The following is a 25124-nucleotide window of genomic DNA, read 5'->3' on the forward strand; positions in this document are numbered from 1 at the left end:
CTTTGTATTTAAACAATTGGTATCTGATAGAATGTTACAATTTGAAATTGGAACATCACAGTTCAGCTGAAAAATATTTGTGTGTCTTCTGAACTTGAACAATCTGTCAGATTTACTCATTCAGAAATTAATTGAAAACATCTGTGCATGTAGTACCAACACTCACTCTTTCTTTAAAGGTCAGAGTTAAAGCCTGCTGTTTGTTTCATGCTTGTTAGCCCAAGAAGAACTCTTCCCCTACGCACACACTTCATAAACGGAGTTGTCATCACTAGCTGACTCGCACAGTAATTTGTTTGGATCAAGTTACAGGACTGCACTTTCATAAAGCTGTCAATTTGAGATGTCACTGGATAATAGCTTTTTAAAAAGGAACATAGTCTTTATTTTTATTTAAACTCAAAGGCAGATGAAATATATTGCTTTAATTTCTCTTGGATAGGACCCTCTAAAGCCGAGATCTCAAACTCAGTTTACCTTAGGGCCAGTGCCAGTCCTCACATCCTTCCAGTGGGCCAGTGTCACTCATGGCCCCCCCAAAACTCCACCCCCAACCTGCCTAAGGCTCTGGGATGGAGTGTGTGTGGGGGAGGAGGTCTGGGGTAGGGAACTGGGGTGCAGCCTCTGGGAGGGAGTTTGAGTGCAGAAAGGGTGAGAGGTTGGGCTCTGGGAGGGAGTTTTGGTGGGGGAGAGAGCCTGGGGTGCAGGCTCTGAGATGGAGTTTGAGGGCGGGGGCGTCTGTGTGGAAAAGGGGTAGGGGTGCACGCTCTGGGAGGGGATTGAGGTTGTGGTGCTTATCTGGGGCTCCAAGGTGGGGCAGGCCTCTGTGTGCTTCTGCCCCCAGGCACTGCCCCTGCAACGCATTGGCCACAGGGGCACTTGGGGCGGGGGCAGTGTGTGAAGGCACAGCCCCGCCCCCAGGGCCTCAGGGAGGGGCCAGAAGCCACTGAAGCGAGTAGGCAGATACCACTCAGCTCCGCTGCACTGCTGGGGCCCCTGAGGGGAGAGCTCCCTGGGGCGGCAGGTGGCACCATGGGAGAGACCCGGCCCCAAAACTGCTAGAGCCCCATGGGCCGCACTAGGGAGGCTCGCGAGCTGGGAGTTTGAGATCCCTGCTCTAAAAGCATATCATTTTAGCAGGGACTAGCTTTCCTGTGGAAGAGAAGAAGATAGAAATAATTAAGGATTTCCTAAAAGTTAAAACTCACTCTTGGTACGGTTATTCTGGTCTTCCAGAAAAAAATAGCTAATAATTTTTGAGGTGTACAATATTGGAACAGCAGATACCTATGACCAAGAAATGGAATCATAACTTGCCAATGTTTTTCTTAAAACATAATTTGAAAACTGTTTTCTCACAGTTATTCTTAAACAGCTGTAAAAAAAAAAAAATGTTCCGCAGCTGAATAGAAAGCTGAAGGTTTTTTTACTGGATTAATTCTGGTAATATTATAAAACCACAGAATGTTACTTATTGATGTAGTAGTAGTACGTTTTTAATGCAATGTAGATTTTCCCATGTTTAAGGAAATAGTTGACACTAAAAAGGTGTCAAACTGTTAAAAGGTTTGCAAATATGACTTGAGGTTGAGTAAAAAGTCTATAATTAAGTTGTTTAACCGTAGTCTATAAATATGTTTATCGATGTGTATTTGTTACATTGTATACATAGAACTGGTAGTTAATATTGCCTAAACCAGGGGTGGCCAACCTGAGCCTGAGAAGGAGCCAGAATTTACGAATGAACATTGCCAGAGAGTTACAGTAATATGTCAGGAGCCGCACCTCCCGCCCACCGACAGCCCCACCAATCAGCACCTCCCCATGCTTCCTGCCCATTGCAATCAGCTGTTTTGCGGTGCGCAGGAGGATCTGATGGGGAGGGGAGAGGAGCAAGAGCATGGCAGGCTCAGGGGATGAGGCAGGGGCCTTAGGGGATAGGGGAGAGTTGTGGCAGGACCTGGAGCAGAGCAGAGCAGAGGGTTAAGCAATGAACACCCCACAGCACATTGGAAAGTTAACATCTGTAGCTCCAGGCTAGGAGTCAGCGCCTGTGCAAGGAGCTGCATATTCACCTCTGAAGAGCCGCATGCAGCTCTGGAGCCACAGGTTGGCCACCCTTGGCCTAAACCAATGTTTCTCAAACTATTGACTATTGTGAGTCACACATGCGCCTGTCACATGGGCCACATCCACACAATATATATACTACCTGTGTGGCCCTGAGGATGTCGCATGGGCTGCAGCTGTGTGGTGACTGGGCCACAAGTGGCCTGCAGGTTGAGAATCTAAGCAATTACATTAGTCAATGGGTTGACTGTATTATTCGATTTTTATCTGAAACATTTGGAAACTCTCATTTATAATTATGAATAAAGAAATGTGTATATGTAATGTACATTTCACATAAAAATCCTATATCGATTTAAACTGTACTAATTATAAAACATAATAATGCTACTTTATTTTTTTTAGGTGGTCTTAGGACTATTTCCTCCCCCATGGTAAGTTCTGGAGCTCCAACCTGTGATTTCATATAGGGTTTTTATATGCTTTAGTTCCGATTTTAATATTTGAATTTATTACTTTTAGAGTTATGTATACCCTGGAGCCAGTGGGTAACATACGTGTGTGTGTGTGTTTATGTGTGTGAACATATATATATTTCCCCACCACCACCATCAGATCTTAATGACATTAGGCTTTTTACGTATGAAACAAATGTCCAAGTATAACTACTCAGCATTTTTCATGCTATATCCTTGATCTGAACTTCCAATATTAAGTTCTCTAAGCAATTTGACTTTTTCAACTAAAATCACTTATGACTGTGAAAATAGCATTTCAAAACCAATAGATCAGTTTATTTTAAAGTTCTGACCACATTGGAGCTCCAAAGCATATTATGGGGGAAAGGGGAGGAGTGGGAAGGAGGTCTAAAGAAACAAAACTTCTTAAACTTGATGTATTGACAGTCCTGATGCTAAGTGCTTACCTAGTTAGTATTAGTTTATTTACGTTGCTGCAACTTTTGTAATAAAAGGCTTATTTGTATATTTTTAAAATACTTTTTAAACTATTAAATGGTAGTTCTTTAAGAAGTTGTTCTAAGTGGATTCATATTGATAGACAATTTGTTTGCATACGTTATTTGCAAATGTTGAAGTACTGTTTTGTGAATGGGATTGCACAGTATGTAGTTGTAAGAAAATAAACACCATCTCCCTATGGTTGGAGGCACAAAGTAATTAGGTTCTCTGCTGTTTAATTACTTAAACAAGTAATTACAGAAGATTGCAACACACCACCTTCGTCCATAGTGTATTTGATTAAATAAATGAAAAACTTAGTGTAAATTTTTGCAGTGTTGTAACTAAATCTGTACCTTCTAGTTAAAATCTAGAATTATAGATTTCTTTTAATGTCTTTTTTAAAACAAGAATTTAATGCAAAAATAGATTTTTCTTTCCAGTGTTTCTTACATCTGTTATATTTACTGATAATAGGCACTTTAGAAGAGAGGCTTCAGATTTATGAAGAAGTTAGTAAAAGACATCCCAGAGCAGTTTCACCTAGAAGATTACCTTTAAACTTTGTTCCAGGTAACAAACTGCATATCTGTTCCATAATGCTATTAATTCTTGTTTTTTATTAAGCTGTCAGTAATTATTTTGTGCTAAATATTGAATATCCATTTATATGTAAAAGTGCATAAAGCTTGGTGTCAGCCACTTGAGGACTATACATCTCTATTGATATGGACAAAAATCTCAATAATACACTACATAGGCTGCATGGTAATATTTTGCCTTTACTGATGAAACTACAGTGGATAGTTGTGTATCTATTGTAAGGAGAGAGAGAGAGAGAGAGCTATATCTATTCTTACCTTTGCTCCTGTACTGTGTGTTAGGTGATGTCCCCAGATTAGTGTGTAAAGGGTGGTAAGCTATTGTGTTAAGGGAATAATACATTTCGACTTTTGTTTCTTTAATTGTTTATACACTGTGATAACATTCCTCTCTAGCCTTTTAAAGGAGAAGTCCCCTAAGACTGACTTTATATTATTGACGGTTATAAGATGTTTGCCTGTAAAGCTAGCAGCGGAAGAAATTGGAAGCTCTACTTACAGTTGAGGTGTTGCACAGAAAACTACAGTAGAGGCTTCTCTGTACTGTTTCATTGGCCTGGAACCTAGTTGTCGGCAACTGCACCCAATGGGTTAGAAGCTTGATTTTTTATTTTTTTTTATTTTTTTAAGTATTTTTATTTGTGTTCGCGTGTCCCAAGCCCTATCCCTGTATTTTATAAGCTGGAACAAATGCTGATAAATGTATATTGCAATCAACTGTAAAGTGGGCCCAATTTTGTTCACAACTGCAGGTTAACTCTAGTGATGGTGGCTTTCCCAGGAAAGCTTCCAGCCTACCTCAAATAATTTTATGCTACAATATAGTGCAGTGTTTTGTTAAAATTTTAACTTAATCTCTAATGTAAACTACTATTACCATGCTGTACCTTGCCAGGTATTCTGTAGCTCAAAACTAGGTTTGCAGCATTTTCCAGTATGAAGTTTAATTGTAGCAGCATATTCAGTAATGCTATAGTTAACTTTTTTTAATGACTTTGTTAAACTCTTCCAAAAAGAGAGAGTTCATGTTACATTTCAAAAACAAATTATAAAACCCCTCTATACTGAAACTTGGTACATGTTCTTAAGTATGGAAAAATGATTGAAAAAGTGATTCTTCCAGTGATTGCAGATGTGCATTGCATCCTGTGCATGGTTGTCAGAAACTTTTCCCCTTAGTGGTACCTGTTGATGTGGCTCAAGTGCTCTGTCTCACGCCCCTATCAGCAGGCATAGAGGGCAGAGTTGCCTCTGACCCACCTCAGTTCCTTTTTACTGCCCTGGATTGGCTGCTGGATCAGTTGGTCTTGCTTTAACAAATTCTCTCGGTGTGTCTTATTTTTTGTAGATAGTTACCCATTTTTCATAGTGTTAATGATTTGCTTAAAAAAAATTGTTTTTTTGGTTCCCCTACTCTGTGTTCCGTTTGTGGTACTGAGGAATGCCTCAATTTACTGTGCTTTAACCCTGGTGGTTGTTGCTCCAAGATGAGGTCTGTGAGTGACCTGCATTCCAGCTGTTTGAAGTGCCTGCTTGAATCTTGCATATCAGACAGTTGTCAAATTTATAAGGACTTTGAGCCTAGGACCAAAAAAGATAGATATCAGGTTGAAGTTTCTTTTGATGGAAGCTACTCAGACTACCATTGGAGCTTTCCTGCTCGAAGAGGGGGACCACTTCTTCTTCATCTTCAGTGACAAGCATTCTGCCAGTGTTGGCAGAGTTCTGGTATTCAGTCATGATCTCCAGTGCCAAGGAATAAGCATAAGGCTTCTAAGGCAGAGGCTGGAAGAGGAAGATTTCTGGCTTTTATGCCCACTGAGAAGGGTGATAGAGGATTGAATAGATCATTGAGTAAGGAGGCGCTATTGACTCCAGCACTGGGACAGGCACTATCCTCAGGAAGGTCCTCACCCCCACCTGATGACTTCAAGGCTCATCAGGAACTTTTTTAAAATTGGTTGCCTCAGCTTTGGATCGCCAAGTGAAGGAAGATAAGGAGTTGTCCAGTAGACTAGTTGACATTTTTACCACGACTGGCCCCCTTGTGTGGCGTTACCAATTAATGAAGTGATTTTAGAGCCCAACCAATAACCTGTGACAAACTCCCTGCTCACTTCCTCTGACATCTGAAAGGATGAGGATTGATACTACTATATATATCTTCACAAGGCTTTGAGTATTTCTTTTCACATCCCATTCTAAGGTCATTGGTTGTTTTGAGAATTATTGAGCGGGAACACTAGGGGCAGCAGAATGCTATTTCTAAATCACAGGACCCCAAAAAACTTGACCTGCTTGGTAGGAACATTTATTCTGTGTCTGAGTTAGACCTTAGAGTTGCTTTTGTTAAGGTGTTATTGAGTCTCAGATATTAGTCATAACAAAACTTGAGGACTAGTTGCAGGAGGACCTGAGACGAGAGTCTTTCACTGGTAGACAAAGGAAAGCTGTTGGCTAGAACATCACTCCAGGCCAGTTTGGATGCTGCTGACCCATCTGCTAGGGCCATGGCCTCTATTAAAATACGGAGGTGCTCATGGCTGTAGTCTTCGGGGCTGCCCCAGGAAATCCAGCATACTGTTCAGAACCTGCCATTTGAAGGACCTATTCTCAGTGCAGATAGATGACAAACTGCATGGTTTTGAATCACCCTGGAATCTTTTAAAGTCGCTGGGTATATATACACCTGCCCTGATAAGAAAACATTTTTGTCCACAGTAGTTCCGCCAATATGCTACTTTTGCACTTCAACAAGACTTATTAAGGAAAAAGAATAGACATTATAGATGCAGACCACCCCCTTCATCTACTGCAACAGCTCCTAGTTCATCTAAGACCCCTTGAGGTGCTAAACAAACCATTTTTGATGGGTTAATTGAGGCTATTATACCAGTCTCCAAAATTCCAGCCCCTCCTTTCTCTGTTTACAAACCAGCTATTCCACTTCCTAGCTGGTTGGTCCCAAATCACTTCAGACCAGTGGGTTCTAAACATTGTGGAAGTGGAATATACCCTTTATTTTATTTCTATACCTCCCTCCTTCCTTGTCCCTCTTTTTGTGAGAGTGGTTCCTGTAGGTCCTCCTCCAAGAGGAGCATTCTTTGTTTCAGTTGGGAATCACAGAAGATGTTTAGCAGTATCCTAGAGGGACAGGCTTTTATTTCTGTTTCCTTATTCCGACAGCAAAGAGATGTCTCAGACAAGTTTCAGTCTGCATCAACTCAACAAACATCTGAAAAAGGTAGTTTTGCATGGTCTTGCTGGCCTCCATTAGCCTCTCCTTGAATTCTAGAGATTGGTATGCTGCCCTTAACTTGCATCACCACATGGAAATACATGTCATATCAGGGCAATGGGAAGTATTTAAGGCTCCTGATGAACCTTTCTTACTGCCAATTCAGTTCTACCCTTTGGCCTGTCTCCCACTCCCAGAATTTTTACAAAATGTATAGCATTAAGTGCATTTGAAGAAGTTTGGGTGTGCAAGTGTATACATAACTGGTAACTGGCTGGTGAGAGGCTGATACAGGGTTCAGGTACTATCCAGTCTCTCTTATCCGCTCAACCTTCAGGGCTCTGGAACTGTTAAACAACACACAACCAACACACAAATGTATCCTCTCACCAGTTCAGAGAATAGCATTAATAGTAGTAGTCCTGGACTTAATTCAAGCCAGAGCTTTTCTTCCATGATCAAGATTTCAGGCAATTCAATCCATTTTAGATCTGGTGGTTCACCCAACTACAACAGAATGGAATTACATGTGGCTTCTGGGGCACATGGCCTTCTGCAGGTACATAGTCCAACATGCCAGATTGTGCCTCAGGAACTAGTCATGGCTGACCTCCATATTCTCTCCAAGCCATCACCCTTTAAGCCTTGTGGTGAGGGTAGCCTCTCAGGTTTTAGCCTCTCTGGACTCTTGGACAAACCTTGTAAACATATGTGTAGGCATTCTCTTTGTAATGCTCAGCCTTCATTGACACTACTGATAGATGCATCTGCTCTGGGTGTAGGGTGCTCATCTGGGTTCCCTTAAGACACAGTTGTTGTGGTCCAAAAACGACTTGTTTTTATACATAAATTTCAGGGAAATGAGCTATTCAGCTGGTGTCAGGCTCTCTCACCCAAATCAATGGGAAAAGTTTGCTCATTCTCACAGAAAACACAATGGCAACATTCTACCTCAACAGGCTGGGAAGGACCTACTTGTCCTAGCTCTGCCATGAGGCAGTCTAACTCTGGGATTTTTTGTATTGCCAATTCGGTTGACCCCAGAGTCTCTTACTTTCCTGGGGTGCAGAATGAGCTTGCAGATCACCTAAGCAGATCATTTAAGTCACCATGAATGGTCTCCACATCCAAATATAGCCAGGTGCATTTTTCAGCTGTGGGGGACTCCCCAGGTAGACCTCTTTGTAATAATAACCACAGGAAGTGCAATCACTTTTGCTCCCTTCAAAAGCGTAGTCAGGGTTCCCTCACAAACATTTTTTTTCAGCCCTGGTGTGGGCGATCTTCTGTACGCTTTTTCACCAATTCCACTTCTTCCAGAATGTTGCTAAAAATCAGACAGGATGCGCTTGAGTCATACATATAGCCCCAGCTTGGCTTCAGCAGCACTGGTTCTCCATCCTTCTCCCTGTAGGTAAAAGCTCTGACATTGCTTCCTTTGGACCCATGCCTAATTTCTCAAGACCATGGTCAGCTATTCCACCCAAATTTGAAGGTGCTTCATTTAACAGCCTGGCTCCTTCGTAGCTAGACCTTCAGGAAGAGTCTTATTCAAAAGAGGGTTTTGGATGTGCTTTTAAATAGTAGGAAGGCATCTATATAGATTTATCTAATTGACGAAGTGGAAGCAGTCCTCTTGTCTGAACAATCTGGAGTCTTGCTGACTCATTCTTCGACTGTCTTGGATAGCATATCTTGGACTATCTCGTATACCTAAAACAGTAAATGTTAGCTGTTAGCTGCTAGGTGGACTTTGATAGCGGTATCTCAACTTTTCACCCTTAGATTGATGCACTCCATATTTTCTAATAGGATGTCAATAAGATTTTTGAAAGGCTGCCTGCTCCTTACTGCATCTTTCAATGAAGATAGCATTTTTGGTGGCCATCGATGCTACTAGGAGGATAGGTGAACTACGTGCATTAATGCTTGGCCCTCCATGTAAAATTTCCTTTAATAAGGCTTACCTGTGTCCTTATCCAAAGTTTATTTCACAAGTGATATATAACTTCCATATCAACTGTGACAAAGTTCCTCCTCTACCTTGGTGGGTCCTGCGCTTATTGGCGGATTTGCTCACCTCAGTTATCGTCCCCTCTGGTGGAACTCACAGTCTGGGTCAACTCCTCCTGTGTCTGATCAGGAGTTGTGAGGTTTGGGGGGAACCCAGGCCCGCCCTCTACTTCGGGTTCCAGCCCAGGGCTCTGTGGATTGCAGCTGTCTATAGTGCCTCCTGTAACAGCTGCATGACAGTTACAACTCCCTGGGCTACTTCCCCATGGCCTCCTCCAAACACCTTCTTTATCCTCACCACAGGACCTTCCTCCTGCTGTCTGATAATGCTTGGTTGTCTGATAATTTCTCAATCCTCCAGTAGCACACCCTCTGTCTCAGCTCCTTTTGCCTCTTGCTCCCAGCTCCTCACACGCGCTCCTTCTCCTCTGGCTCCTCCCTGCCTGACTGGAGTGAGCTCCTTCTTAAACCCAGGTGCCCTGATTAGCCTGCCTTGATTGGCTGCAGGTATTCTAATCAAAATAGCTATCTCTACTGCCTTCTAGAAAGATCTTAATTGGCTCCAGGTGCCTTGATTAACCTGAAGGAACTGCCATTTTGTTACCATGGTACTAGGGATTTGTTTAGCCTGGGGCTAACATACCTGTTCCTCAGTACTTTACTGTAGCCATCTGGCCTTGCTCCATCACACAACCAAGCAATTTATTTGCCTTTGTTCTTCCCAAACCCTCACTCAAATGAAGATGAGGAGCGGCTGCACAATCTAAATGTCAGAGGAGTGTTGGCTTTCTACCTCTACAGGTCCAGGCAGTTCCACTTGTCTTTGCAGCTTTGTGTGGCGATCATGGACTGAATGAAAGGGCGCCCATTCTCTTTTCAGAAGATTTAATCTTAGCTTCCTGTATTCACTTGTGCTGTGACTTATCAAGTGCTACTCCACGAAACAGAATGACAGTACATTCAGCCAAGATTGCAAGTGGCTGTCTTCAGCCATTCTGGATTAAGTGCCTGTCATAGACATTTGTAAAGTGGTAACTGGGTCTTCAATACATGTTTGCAGCCCATTATACCATCACTCAACATTCTAAAAACAATGAGAGATTTGGGCAAGCTGTCCTCAAGTCTTTATTCAGATAGACTCTGATCCATCCTTCTGATTTCACAGCTTGAGAGTCACTGAGAGTGGAATGTACGTGTGCAATCACTAGGGGGAAAAAAGGTTGCTAACCTGTTCCACAGCTGTTGTTCTTCTGAGATGTATTGCGCATACTCATTCTGCACCCCACCTGCCTATCCCACTGCATTGGATTTTCCGGCAAGAGTGAACTGAGGGGCGTCAGGGGTGGATCTGCCCTTTATTCCTGCTCGAAGAGTGCACTGCAGCAGAGGGTGCTTGACCCACTGTCACGGATACCGCTGAGGAAAAAGTTGCAACAGCCATGCACAGGATGCCCATACAGAGTAAAATGGACATATGCAACATATCTGGAACAACAGTTACGGAACCGGTTATTAACCTTTTATACTGTGCATGCAGAATAATCTTTTTGTTTTATTGTGCTGTATTGAAGTCCATGAGATGCTGCATTTAAGTTAATAAAAGGAATTGCCATCTTATAGAAATGTACAGGGTGCAAAACTTTTACATCTTCACAGAAATAGAAAGGGTTTGATACCATCAATTAGGATCATAAATATTCACTGCTCTAGTTAATGTGTGTTCAGTGCCTTGGAGAGTAAGGGTTTGTCTTTTAAAACCCTTTTCAGCAAGGCTCAGAGCCCAGGCCTACAGACTTGGGCTTGCACTTTGGTGCTAAAATCAGCAGTGTAGACATTTGGACTAGAGCGTTGAAGCCCAGGGAGGGAGTAAGGCTTCAGAGCCTCACGCTACTGTTTTTAATGCAGTAGCTTGAGACCAAAATTGTAGACTCGGGCTCTGAGTCTCACTGCTGCAGGTTTTAAAGCACAGCATAGATGTACCCTCTAACAGCTATGAGTTCTCAGTACTATTATAATTCTAGAAACCAATGTAGATATGTTACCTGATGATGAATTTGTGTCTGTTTCCCTTATGAAACAAAACCTTTCAAACTGATTCCATGTGGCTGTCACCTTCATGGAGGAGCCTTTACTTAACTCAAATATACACCATATACACTATCCTTCTTACCTTAAAATTAGCTTCGGGAGGCCCCATTGGTGTTTGAAATTGTGATTTTCGCTGTCCTGAGGACTAACGAACCTACCGATGAGATACATATTAACAATGCACCTCAACTCTTTGCTTGCCTCTGAATGGCCTTGATACCCAGGGTACATCTACACTGCAATTGGGGGAGCACAGGTAGGCATGCCTGAACTAGTGTGATTGAACTCACTAAAAATAGCAATGTAGCCTAATTACCCTAGGTCCCAGACATAATTGTACTTGGGTGGCTAGCCCATGCTACTGTGGCTGCACTGCTATTTTTATCAAGTGACAGTGGTCAAAGTTAGCTCTGGTACATGTGCTCCTGTTGCTGAATAGCCATACCCACTATGTGCTCAAAAAGGAGTGCATTTAGTTTATTCTCTTTGGCAGACCACAACTTGAAGATATAGATTATACATAAACTAACAGGTGTAGTTGTAATGCTAACAAAACTTTTTCAAAGAAAAAAAAATGTGAAGTTCACAACTTACTTCAGAGATTTCCTGGCACTGAAAACTGGGAGAGTGACTGAACATATTCCTTAAATTATCCTCAGATGAATACATTTTAAGATCAGTTCACTTACTTAGCAGTGTGGTCATCCCTTGAAGCACTGGGCTAGCCTGACTTTAGTCCATATTTTTTTCTTTTGCTCCTGAAGTCTACATGTGTGTTTTGTTAGTTTTGGGTGCAATTTCAAAATTACCATTGCTTCACAACAGATCAAGCCAAAAATTAAAGGATGCTGTTCATGCCTGACTTAAATTCCAGATGTTTACTTCAACTAATCCTTTTCAGGAACATAGTTGCCTTTATGTTCTGCTTGATTTTTAAGCAGTTCATCTTGTAAATTGATTTCTGAGCAGCTAAATGACAATTTACTATCTACCTTCTATCTTCAGATTAAATGTTTTATTCCCATAAATAGGAAGACACGAAAAGAAGGAAAAAACTTCGTTGCCTGTTTTTATTACTAGGGATAATTTTCGATATGGAACACTTTATATAATTGCCAGTCTGTATTGTCGAATATATTTCTTTCCATGGGAATCGGTGTGGTAATAAAAACTAGTTGCCTCATTCTTGAGCAGCACTTGAAATGAAAGCAAGATAATTCACACTTAAATGAGAGCCACACAGTGTCTCACTGGGTTACTCTTCTCGTGCCTTTTTGTAACAAACAAGGTATTTTAGTTATTCTAATTTTTGTTTTTCTAGGTCTGTCAAAAAGATTTCAGTTTGTAAATATTCCCAGCTTGGTAGCTAAAATATTTATACAACCCTATTGAGCATATGGGAAATAGTCTATGCCTGTTCCCATGTGTCTTCCCAGTTGACTCATCATAATTCATGGAAATATTAACCTAAGATGCTCTCAGACATCAGTGCTAAAAAGGTTGATTTGCCTATTAGTTACTTTCCTTTCTTAAGTCTCTCCTAGAAATCTTGTCTCTGCTATAGAAAGATATCATAGTACAACAAGTACTGTGGTTGTGCCCACAAATACATTCCTATAACTAAGTATTTCAGTAATCTCCTCCTACAATATTGATAAAGATGTGGGGACTCTGACGTATGAAACCAAGTCTTCCAATCAGTTTAAAATTCTAAAACTGATTTTAGTGTAGAAAGTCATGGCCACATGTTAGTTTCCCCAAACAGAAACATTTCTTTAGGGGGGAAGATGTGCTTATTCTGTTTTTCTTCAACAGGAAAGAGATCAAAGCATTAGAACACTTTTTTCTCTGTAGAGTTTATTGGTGATAATCCATAGTTGTATAAATATAAACACTGATCAGTATACAGCACTCACAAACATTAAAATATAACCAAATACACTTTTATTTCTAGGTGAAATATTTAGAGAACTAACGGATAAGTTCCTGAGGGTTAACTTCAGCAAAGGCTGCCCACCCTTGTTTACCACTTTGAAATCTTTATATTACAATACAGAAAAGGTAACTTTTAGTATTTATTCAGTTTTCATGTAATCTGCTATACTAATTTAAGTTGTAAGTGTATTATATAGATTTCTCTGGAATTTACAAATGACTGTAATTCAGCAATCTCCTACTTAGTAGTTAGTGTGCTTCTTTCACTACAGATTTATTAGATGATTATTCATCACGTAGTAATATGTACATATCTGTATTAAATTTGATGACTTTGGTATAGTCAGAATCAGATAGAAATATGTACAGAAGTTTGACAAGTCAAGGATAAATGTATTCTACTAAAATGCATTCTTTGTCCTGGGATGCAAATGTGACAGGGTTGTTTCAATTTGTGGTTTAAGATGTCACAAGAAATTTTTATTATAAAACCAACAACTGATAACAGTTCTGAATTGTGGTAATACAGTATTGTATGCTACAGAGATATTTGTTCCTTATGTCAGTTTCTGTCTAAAGTTTGTGTAGTATTATTACATTTGAGCAGGTCTCAAATTTCAAGGTATGTTACAGTTCTGTTTTGTACTAAAACTGCTTTTCCAGATGTAAATTATTGGTTTTAATGTGTCGTGTGTATACACACACAAACTGTACATGTACAAAATGTATTCAACAATATGTTATAATGCAGTTTGTATGAAAAATTGTACATAGTGAAGTTGAACTTGAACTTGAACTTAAACTGTGTGATTTAAAAAACTTTAATTTGTCTTTTTTGAGTTGTAAAAAAGCAATAAAGAGGTTTTTTCTCCTTGATTTTTGGAACTATATGAATCCAGAAGTTTGAGATGTTCAGGAATATTGATGTAGATGACATGAATTGTAATAGAGAAAGTTCTTCACCAAGGATGGGCAAAATTAGGTAGGGTGGGAAGTGCTCAGAGTAGGCCAGTGTGTACTAATGAGAGGAAAGGGCTAGTCACTGCTTCCCCTATGGCATGTTTTGACCTGAGAAGTCTTCTTGCCACCAGTCAAGTTGGGAACATGAAATCAAAACTTTTAAGATTGCCAGCTTATTCAGAGGGACTAACCAATAATTTGTATGCAGAGACAGAGGCAATCATCAAATTTATATGGCTTAGTATAGGAACACAGGATTTACATTTTGTGAAAATACTTAATTTTTTTTTCCACTGGAAGGGTATAGGGTGGGGTTTCTTCATGTTTTTTTATTTTTTGCATTTCACTCACTCATTGATGTTTATGGAAATACCATATTTGAAAGGGGTTTGAAACAAGAAAATTGGCTCTAACTTCAGTCTGAATAATTTTTAACTATTTTGAAATTAAAAGTGAAGTGATGAACGTCAAGGATGTTGTTATCCTTGTTACAGCTTTCTAGAAGCTCGGGGTGGGAAGGAATAGTTACTTATGTTTGGAGGGAGGGGCATGTCTCAGTAGAATCAGCTGTCACTGGATATTGGAGCCTGTGCTGTGCATTGATTATGGGGACTCGATTTGAAAGAATCTTGCACAGGGCCTGGTAATACATGATTCTAGGAAAAACTAATATCAGCATTAATTATTAATAGAAGATGGTTTGTTGGATTGTGTGAAATTACCTTGTAATGCTACAAGCATCTGTACTGGGGGAAAATACACTTCTACTCAACGTGACAAATTCCATGTGTGGAAAAAGAAAGATATGAAGTATTGTGCCCAAGTTGTGAAGATGCCACACACAAATGCAGAGAAAATTATGGCAAATTTTGACTTTGGTGTTTGATCAGACCATGAAAATAAAGATTATAACTTCTCAGGTACAGTAACAAGAAATCTTTGACATAAAAACATGTAACACGGTCCTGAGGTATGTCATAGATGTTGGACTATTCTGTCACAGATGTCATTCAGTTTCGTGATTGGTTGGTTGATAGGAAAAGGATTGATTCTTCTTCGAGTGATTGCTCACATCCATTCCAGTTAGGTGTGCGCGCCGCGCGTGCACGTTCGTCGGAAACTTTTTACCCTAGCAACTCCAGTGGGCCGGCAGGTCGCCCCCTGGAGTGGCGCCGCCATGGCGCCCAATATATATCCCTGCCAGCCCACCCGCTCCTCAGTTCCTTCTTACCGCCGTGTCGGTCGTTGGAACTGTGGAGCGCGGCATAGCTGTCCTCCACGTCCCTAGCTCTCCTTGTTTTTCTATCGTTATCTCTATTGTAGTTGTTAATTAGACTGTTAGTTAGATAGTAGTAGTTAAGTGTTAAGTAGTTGTAAATAGTTTTTCGCCGGGGGCTTAGCCCTTCCCGGCACCCGGCACCGGGCTCATGCCTGGTTCGCCGGGCTTCAAGCAGTGTGCGGCCTGCAAGAAGCCTATGCCCACGAGCGACCCCCACGACGCGTGCCTGAAGTGCCTGGGGGAATCGCATAGATCCGACAAGTGCCGCATCTGCAAGGCTTTTAAGCCAAGGACTAAGAAGGAGAGGGATCAAAGGCTCCGGACTCTCCTCCTGGAGGCGGCACTTGACCCGGCGGCTTCGCAGGCCGTGATGTCGGCGCCGGCACCGGATCGCACCGGCACCGAGAAGACTCCCCGGCACCGACCTTCTCCGGCACCGGGGACAGAGCCTAGGCCGTCGAAGTCCACTACTCCGGCCAGGCACACCCGAGTGGAGCGCCCGGCCTCAGCATCGGCCGCGGCGCCGCCGGCACCGTCGACTCCGGGCCCGGCGGGTCCGTCGAGTCCGGTGCCGCCAAGCTCCCCCATGACATCTGGGGTCGAGATAGTGGTGCCATCTACACCAGAGACCTTCGCCTCGGCACGGGACCTCATAGCCATGACCGAGCCCACTCAGCTACCACCCCCGGTACCTCCGGTGCGGGTTGTGTCCAGAGGCAAGCCTATGATGTCGGCACCGTCCCGGGACTCTCGTTCTCGCTCCAGGTCCCGACGTCAAGGTCGCTCCAGATCCCGCCGCCGCTCGCAGTCCCGGCACCGCTCCCCTCAGCGGTACCGGTCGTACTCGCGGCGCCGGTCGACACCGAGACGGTCGCGGTCAGAGTCCAGCCGTCGTTACCGGCACCGCGAGTCCAGGAGCCGATCCAGACGTTCGCCGCACCGGTCGACCTCCCGGCGCCGAGCTGGTGGCAGGTCCCGGTCCCGGTCGACCTCCCGGTACCGAACCGGTGGCAGGTCCCGATCCCGGCACCGAAGCGGCGCCCGGTACCGATCCAGATCCCGGCACCGTGGCAGAACTCGGTCCCGCTCCCGGCACCGTTACGACTCCCGGCACCGGTCCCCGGCACCGAGAAGATCGCCCGTGCCGGCCCGCGCGGACCATTACCATCCAGGGTCCGCTCCGCCATGGCCCTCGAGGCAGCCGTCCGTGTCTTCGCTGGCGGACAGTGGGTACGCGCTGGGCACCGACCGGCAGGCGGCGCTGTTCAGCGAGCCTCCACAGCAGGACGCAGCCCCACAGCAATGGGGTTTCTGGACACCCTGGGCGTATCATCAGGCCCAGGGCCCCCAACAGCTCCCTGCTAGGCCGGCGACTGCAGAGCGCAGGGCACCTGAGGCCTCGTTGTCTCGCCCCCCTCCCTCCCCGGATGGGGAGGAAGGATCCAAGCAACAGGACTCCACTTTGGCTCCTGAGGCAGAGGCGAGGGCCGAGGGAGACCCCCCTTTAGACACCTTCTTGCCGGGGGTCTCCTCATCTTCTTCCCCTGATGAAGCGGTGGCTGGGACCTCCTCCAACAGCCCCCCCCCGCTGGACCTCAGGGCGCACCAGGACCTCCTCCGGCGAGTAGCCCAAAACCTGAGTCTACAAGCCGAGGAGGTCTCGGAGGTAGAGGACCCTATTGTCACCATCCTCTCCGCAGACGCTCCCACCAGGGTCGCCCTGCCGTTCATACGGACCATCCAGGCCAACGCCACCACCATCTGGCAGTCCCCGGCCTCCATTCCTCCCACTGCGAAGGGCGTCGAGAGGAAGTACATGGCTCCTTCTAAGGGCTACGAGTACCTCCACGTACACCCGACTCCGTGTTCCCTGGTGGTCCAATCCGTCAATGATAAGGAGCGTCATGGTCAGGAGGCTCCAGCCCCCAAATCCAGGGAGGCTAGGCGGATGGACCTCCTCGGCCGTAAGGTGTACTCGGCGGGGGCGCTGCAACTCAGGGTCTCCAACCAACAGGCCCTGTTAAGTAGATACGCCTTTAACTCCTGGGTGGCAGCAGACAAATTCAAGGAGCTGTTGCCACAAGACGCTCGTCAGGAGTTTGCGGCCATCTTAGAGGAAGGCAAGAAGGTCGCACGCACGTCCTTGCAAGCCTCTCTGGACGCTGCGGATTCGGCTGCCCGTACCCTCGCGTCGGGTGTAACAATGCGTCGCCTCTCCTGGCTGCAGGTTTCCGGCCTTCCGCCGGAGCTCCAGCACACAATACAGGACCTTCCTTTTGAAGGCCAAGGGCTGTTTTCGGATAAGACAGACCCTAGACTAAAGAATCTAAAAGACAACCGCGTCATCATGAGGTCACTGGGGATGCACACTCCAGTGACGCAGCGCAGACCCTTCCGGCCGCAGCAACAGCAACAACAGCGCAGGCCGTATCTCCAGTTCCGCCAGCGGCAGGACCTTAACAGGCGCCGCGGCAGGAACGGAAGGCGCACGGGGAACCAAGGGGGCCAAAACCAAGGCTCCTCTAAGCCCCCGCCTGGTCCCAAGCCTTCATTTTGAAGGTGCGCCCGAGGGCGCAGTAACAGTTTCCCCATTGGATCCTTTCCCCCCGTTTTCCAACCGCCTTTCTTTTTTCCTCCCGGCGTGGTCCCTAATAACATCAGACCGCTGGGTCTTACGCACGGTGCAGTCGGGATACCGCCTGCAGTTTGTTTCATTTCCTCCTCCCCGCCCCCCTTCCTCGTCCCTCTTCAGGGACCCCTCTCACGAGCAATTCCTTCGGCAGGAGGTGCAGACGCTCCTCCGCAAAGGAGCTATAGAGGCGGTGCCGGAGAACGAGAAAGGCAAGGGGTTTTATTCCCGCTACTTTCTGATCCCCAAGGCCAAGGGAGGCCTCAGGCCCATCCTCGACCTGCGAGAGCTCAACAAGTACCTGGTGAAGTTGAAGTTCCGCATGGTTTCCTTGGGGACCATTATCCCATCCCTGGATCCGGGAGACTGGTACGCCGCCCTCGACATGCAGGACGCGTATTTCCACATTGCTATCTGGCCACCCCACAGACGTTTCCTTCGCTTCGTTGTGGGGTCTCTGCATTACCAATTTGCAGTCCTCCCATTTGGCTTGTCCACGGCCCCGAGAGTGTTTACGAAATGCATGGCAGTTGTTGTAGCGCAGCTTCGGCGCAGTCGTATCCACGTGTTCCCGTATCTGGACGATTGGTTGATTCGGGGCACGTCGGAACAACAAGTCTGCAGCCATGTCCGTGTGATCACCGACATGTTCGCCACTCTGGGCCTCTTGGTGAACACAGACAAGTCCACCCTGGCCCCCACACAAAGGGTGGAATTCATCGGGGCCGTCCTGGACGCCACTGTGGGCAGGGCCTTGCTGCCATTGCAGCGGTTCCAGGCCTTGTCGGCAATCGTGCAACGACTACAGACAGCCCCCCTGACGTCAGTGAGGACGTGTCTAACCCTGTTAGGCCACATGGCGGCCTGTACTTTCGTGACCAATTACGCTCGGCTCCGCATGAGGCCACTCCAGCTGTGGCTCATCAGTCATTACAGGCCGACAAGACAGCCACTAGATATGTTAATCACGATCCCCCAGAGGGTCTTAGATTCTCTCGGCTGGTGGCTGGACCAGTCAGTGTTGTGTGCGGGTCTCCCCTTCCACCCATCTCAGCCCTCGGTGTCCCTAACAACAGATGCCTCAGATCTCGGCTGGGGGGCCCACGCAGGGACCCTGAGGACGCAGGGCCTGTGGTCCCAGGAGGAGGTGCGGCTACACATCAACATGCGGGAGTTGAGAGCGGTCCGTCTTGCTTGTCAAACGTTCTGTCATCAGCTCCAGGGTCGTTGTGTCGCGGTGTTCACCGACAACACGACGACCATGTATTATATCAACAAGCAGGGCGGCACCAGATCCTCCTCCCTGTGCCACGAGGCGATACGACTCTGGGACTTTTGTGTAGCCCACTCCATTCACCTCATGGCTTCCTTCCTCCCCGGAGTACGGAACACGCTGGCGGATCGATTGAGCAGATCCTTCCTGTCACACGAGTGGTCCCTTCGCCCGGACGTCGCCCTCTCCATCTTCCGGAGGTGGGGTTATCCCCGGGTGGACCTCTTCGCGGCCAAGGGGAACAGGAAGTGCCAAGCGTTCTGCTCCTTTCAGGGCAGGGAACCCGGGTCGATAGCGGATGCCTTCCTCATCCAGTGGTCGACCCACCTGTACTATGCATTTCCCCCATTCCCGTTGGTCCACAGGGTCCTTCTGAAGGTGCGCAGGGACAGGGCTCATGTGATCATGGTAGCCCCGGCGTGGCCCAGACAGCACTGGTACCCCATGCTGCTGGACCTGGCCATAGCCGACCCAGTTCCCCTGCCCCTTCATCCGGACCTGATTACCCAGGAGCACGGGACCCTCTGTCACCCGGACCTGCAGTCGCTGCACCTAGCGGCGTGGCTCCTGCGTGGCTGACTGGCTCTGAGCTGCGCTGTTCCACGCCGGTGAGGGAAGTGCTCTTGGGCAGCAGAAAGCCGTCCACAAGAGCGACATATTTGGCCAAATGGAAGCGCTTCTCCTATTGGTGCGTGGAGAGAAATCTCCGCCCTATGGAAGTTTCAGTAGCCAACATCTTAGACTACATTTGGTCCCTCAAAGGGCAAGGTCTGGCCATATCGTCGTTACGAGTCCACCTAGCGGCTATCTCCACCTTTCACCCGGGTGCGGATGGTAACTCTGTTTTTTCCCACCCGACGGTGTCTAGATTCCTTAAGGGGCTGGAACGTTTATACCCTAACGTCCGTCCCCCTGCTCCAACCTGGGATCTTAACCTGGTGTTGTCCCGACTCATGGGGCCCCCCCTTTGAGCCGTTAGCTACTTGCTCCCTGCTTTACCTCTCTTGGAAGACGGCCTTTCTAGTAGCTATCACCTCAGCTAGACGGGTGTCGGAACTCCGGGCTCTTGTGGTAGACCCCCCATACACGGTCTTCCACAAGGACAAGGTGCAGCTGAGACCACACCCTGCTTTTCTCCCCAAGGTGGTCTCAGCCTTCCACGTCAACCAAGAGATATTCCTCCCGGTTTTTTTCCCGAAAACCTCACTCCTCAGGCAGGGAGCAGCAGCTCCACTCGCTTGATGTCCGTAGGGCTCTCGCGTTCTACGTGGAGAGGACCAAGCCCTTCCGCAAATCCCCCCAGCTTTTCGTGGCAGTAGCGGACCGCATGAAAGGGCTTCCTATCTCCTCCCAGAGGTTATCCTCTTGGGTAACGTCCTGCATCAGGACCTGCTATGACTTGGCCCACGTCCCTACGGGCCGTGTGACTGCGCATTCTACCAGGGCGCAGGCGTCGTCGCTGGCTTTCCTCGCCCGCGTGCCCATCCAGGAAATCTGTCGGGCAGCGACCTGGTCATCGGTCCACACCTTTGCTTCCCACTACGCCCTGGTCCAGCAGTCTAGAGAGGATGCGGCCTTCGGATCTGCAGTGCTCCATGCCGCGACTTCTCGCTCCGACCCCACCGCCTAGGTATGGCTTGGGATTCACCTAACTGGAATGGATGTGAGCAATCACTCGAAGAAGAAAAGACGGTTACTCACCTTTGTAACTGTTGTTCTTCGAGATGTGTTGCTCACATCCATTCCACACCCGCCCTCCTTCCCCACTGTCGGAGTCGCCGGCAAGAAGGAACTGAGGAGCGGGTGGGGCGGCGGGGATATATATTGGGCGCCATGGCGGCGCCACTCCAGGGGGCGACCTGCCGGCCCACTGGAGTTGCTAGGGTAAAAAGTTTCCGACGAACGTGCACGCGCGGCGCGCACACCTAACTGGAATGGATGTGAGCAACACATCTCGAAGAACAACAGTTACAAAGGTGAGTAACCGTCTTTTTCAAAGTCTCCCATTGATATTCAGTGGAACTCCCTGGAAGGTTTTGTCTCTCTGCGTCCAGATCATATATGTAGAAATTAACACAGCAGGAGAACTTGGATCAAAATATATCAATAATTTTGTATTAAAAGGGACTCAACAGAAAAATATTAAAGTTTTAAACATGAGATTTGAGAGAGAACAGATTGTAGGCTGAGAACACTACTGTTGCAGTTTCAGGGGAAATGTGGTTGTTCAAATTTAGAACAAAGACCTCGAAGGACAAAATCAGGTAAACAAAACAAACTCAGGAAAGCTATGGAACCTATTCCTACTTATTCAACTTAACCTTTGCATTTGGGATCAGTGTTGTTGGTTGAGCCCTGGGTGGGAAGAAGAGTTTGATTTGTGGCTCATGAAACTTAATCCTGTGTACATTCCTTCCCTTCTGCAAATGTGGTTGCAGAAGTAGTTTGTAGCAGTTCACGGCATTAAAATGGTGAAAAATTGTGAAAGTAAAATATCAGGCGATGGAACTTCTGAGTCGAGAATTTTGTACATTTTTAAAGACTTCCACTTTTTTTTTTTTTTTTTTTTTTTTTTTTGTCAGCTGAGTATCAAGTAAGCACATTTTAGTATGTTACGATTGGTTTGGTCAAAACCGCTTAATAGCTCAGGTGCCGAAAAAGTAAATTGATACGTGTATTTAAATATCTAAGAGTAGATACAAGAGTGGTAGGCCTAAGTGAATAGATTTGTGGACCCAAATATTGTGTGTCTGTGTTTAACTTACAAAATTACAGGCTTTTCTTTTTTATCAAAATGTGTGCCTCTTTATGTTTAGGGAATAAATGCTGGCAAAGCAAATCACCTAGTATGTATTTTTCATTTCATTTCATAGACGCTTTGTGAGTTTTCTAGTGTGTTTATTTTAGGGAAAAATGTGAGGCTATGGGGGAGGGTGTGTCAATGTCAGATATTTCAGAGGATGGTGTGTATAAAATGCATAGTAAATCTAGTTCAGCAACTGGAGGAAGGTAATTTCCCTGACAGTATGATACTGATCATCTTATGCTTGTATAATGTTTGTTATCTTGAAATTAGAAATGTTAAAGATGGATTAGTCCTGTTCTTTCCTCCTTCTGCTCCCTGATTGTACCCTACAGCAGGTCGTCTGAACAGTGCTTTATACAGTCCAGTATTAAATGTCCCACGTGGTGGGGCTTCTACACATCCTAGTGCCCGATCTAAGCTTCCAGTAAGAAAGTTTTTCTTTGATTTTTTTTTTCAAGGCTATACTTCAAAAAAAAAAATAGTTCTTAGTTGCATTCCTTCCATTGCATCACATGAAATGTTTCTCCATCCTTGGTGTTCAGAGTCCTAGTACCCATGAAAGGATTTATTTAATACCAGCCCAGACTGTACCTCTAAGTACAAACTGCAGCATTTCCCAAGACTCTTTTGGGTACCTGTGTACCATTTAGCCAGCATCTGTTTTCTCTTCCTCAAGGAGAGAGTCGGTCAGCAATTTGTCCCTCATTGCTAATAGTTGCTTTTAAACAAAATACTGTTCTTGTAATAGAAGAAAAAGTTGAATGACAGGTAAAACTAAAGCAATCTGTAAAACTTCTCACAGTGATTTGTGCTGAAGACAATCGAGATATGAAAAAATGTTTTCCATAATAGACTACAAAATGAATATTCCCAGTTTTAGAAGCTTCTCCGTCATTGTGCACTCTTGTAGCATTTCTTAAGATGGGAAGACTTTGGCAAATAAGTGAAATTTATAGCATGTTTTGAAAATGGTTAGATTTTACCTTAGTCTTATTTCCTGTAGCTTGTTCCACAGTAGAATTACCTTAAATGAATGCCCCTGGCTCTCACAGGCTTTTTGGGGGATTTTTTACCTGCGTTATTCTGGAATAGCACAGAAAATCATAGAATAGATGAAGTGGTTATCTTTAACATATCTTGGTCCTGAACTGTTCATAGCCTTGTAAGACTGGGGCCTTGAATTGACATTGGAAGTGAACTGGGAATCAGTGGACAGTGCAGAGCACCGTGTTCTATTCTCTGTGGCTTATCCCAATTAAAATTGGGCTATCAAACTGAAGCTTCTGTGTTGCTTCTACCTGCGTTGCTTCTACCTGCGTTCTCTGATACATGGATTACATTAATTTACACAGCTGGAAATGACACATGCATAGGTCACTCTGGCCAAATCTTCTGCCAAAAGAAAGGAGAAAGGATCATAGTCTCCTAGCATAGTAAAATAAAAAATGTACTGTGCTAGGCCATTCCTAACAAGGTCAGATGTTTTAGGTCAAAATCAGAAATGAATATAGTTGTTTTATTTGTAGTCCATTGCTTGGTCTACATTTAAGCTGTACATCAGTGTAGCTGTGCCAGTCTAGGATGTGAAAAAACATACCCCTGAGTGACTTAGCTATGCCAACACAACCTCCATGTAGACAGAGATTTGTCAGCTCAGCTAGCGTTGTTGGGAGAAGTGTTGTTCCGTAGTGTAGATACAGCCCATATCTGCTACTTTACTCTTCCTCACTCCCAAGTGTACACTATCAAGAAGGCAAGGACAGAGACCTTTTATGCCATTTTAGGAAGGGGACTTCCCTTTATTTAATGGTGGTCTGGTCTTTTTTTCTTTCCAGAGGACCCTCTGGTCTCCAGTTAACTCATAATATTACTTCAGTGCACATCTGATGGTACTAATCTAGGCATGTGAGAGCGTTTCTTTTCCTCTTCCAGTCGTTTTGTCTGAACAGAAACCTGCAGTTTCTCCCTAAAGTAGCTTTATTGCAAATTTCAGGTGAATAAGAATATATAAAAACAAATCTCTCCATACATGTCCAGGCATAGCTGCTTATTACAATACCCTTTAAATGCATCTTCTCTCTGCAGGTCCCCTCCCCCCATTATCAGAGGAGTAGTCGTGGTAATCTGTATCCACAAAAACGACGAGGAGTCTGGTGGCACCTTAAAGACTAACAGATTTATTTGATCATAAGGTTTCGTGGGTAAAAAACCCACTTCTTCAGATGCATGAAGACACTCCATTAGCTACTGCTCCCCTTATGAAGCAGTCCCTCCAGTTCCCTAATAAATGAGTTCAAAGAGCACAGTCTAGTACTAAGATGCCCAGAAATTGACATAGTATTTCGGGTGCTGCTTCACCAGAATTTACTAGCGGCACAATCTCTTGTGCTCATTGATGCAGTTCTTCTATATAAGCAGCCCAAAATTGCATTAATTAACTTTTGCCCACCATATCACATACAGCACTTGTTTTATTTGCTGTTGGCATTTCCCCTGATCTCTTGGTATTACTACTTTCTAGGTTTCTCCAAGTTTTAGAAGGGGAAGACACTTGAATGTTGGGGGGGTGGGGAGGGCATGACAGAACTGGCTGCTAGTTTGGCACATTGCATATATTGTATGGCATTGCCTGAACCAGTCATGTATAAATATAATCTAGATCTTTTCTGAAAGAATATAACTAGTTCAGAACTTTTCAATGGATGTGTAGTTTAAACACTACCTTCTAAGATGCATTGCCTAACTTCTTCTTGTTTTCTAGTTTTAAATTTCTCTGAGCCTTAATCGTTTAGGTGTTGGGAGTCTATTTCTAGATTTCAACATAAAATAAAAACACAAAACTGTGTGGAAAAGTTACCCTGAGTCTCTTACTACAAGGCGTAATAAGGTGCTGTTTTTGATTTCCCTTCCAGCTTTTAGGGACTTTCAAATCTTCTACTTGATGACAGTGGACTGTTTGGCAATATAAATTAATACTAAAAAAAGCCTCACTGAGAGATAGGTGTAAACTACTATGTAACTTAAGATCCTGCCTCAGGCATCCAAATGAAAATCTTTGACTTCCATACTGAAATTTTAAACCACTTATCTTCATGGGAATTAAGCAAATCTTGGATACAACTGAATGGAAGAAGGTAGACCAATGTCTTGAATAAAATCCTTTTCTACAATTCTTCACTGAGTCTTAGGTGCTGTTAATCAGTAGCTTATAGGTGCTTAATTCAACTAAGCAAATAGTACCTCTTCTTTAAAATGTAGTCACTTTTGGTTTA

At 44.9% G+C, this 25124-nt stretch overlaps 1 protein-coding gene across 2 annotated transcripts in view; it reads left to right on the forward strand.

Moving 5' to 3' along the window:
* Positions 1 to 25124, forward strand: part of NAA16 (N-alpha-acetyltransferase 16, NatA auxiliary subunit) — a 100981-nt gene that overhangs the window by 38658 nt on the left and 37199 nt on the right. For both annotated transcript variants that reach the window (XM_050948115.1, XM_050948121.1), the window contains 2 exons: positions 3507 to 3602; positions 12925 to 13031. In XM_050948115.1, the coding sequence (XP_050804072.1) occupies positions 3507 to 3602; positions 12925 to 13031 (203 nt within the window). The remainder of the gene's footprint in view (positions 1 to 3506; positions 3603 to 12924; positions 13032 to 25124) is intronic.

Source organism: Gopherus flavomarginatus, chromosome 1 (genome assembly GCF_025201925.1).
Source record: "Gopherus flavomarginatus isolate rGopFla2 chromosome 1, rGopFla2.mat.asm, whole genome shotgun sequence".
NCBI classification, from domain to species: Eukaryota; Metazoa; Chordata; order Testudines; family Testudinidae; genus Gopherus; species Gopherus flavomarginatus.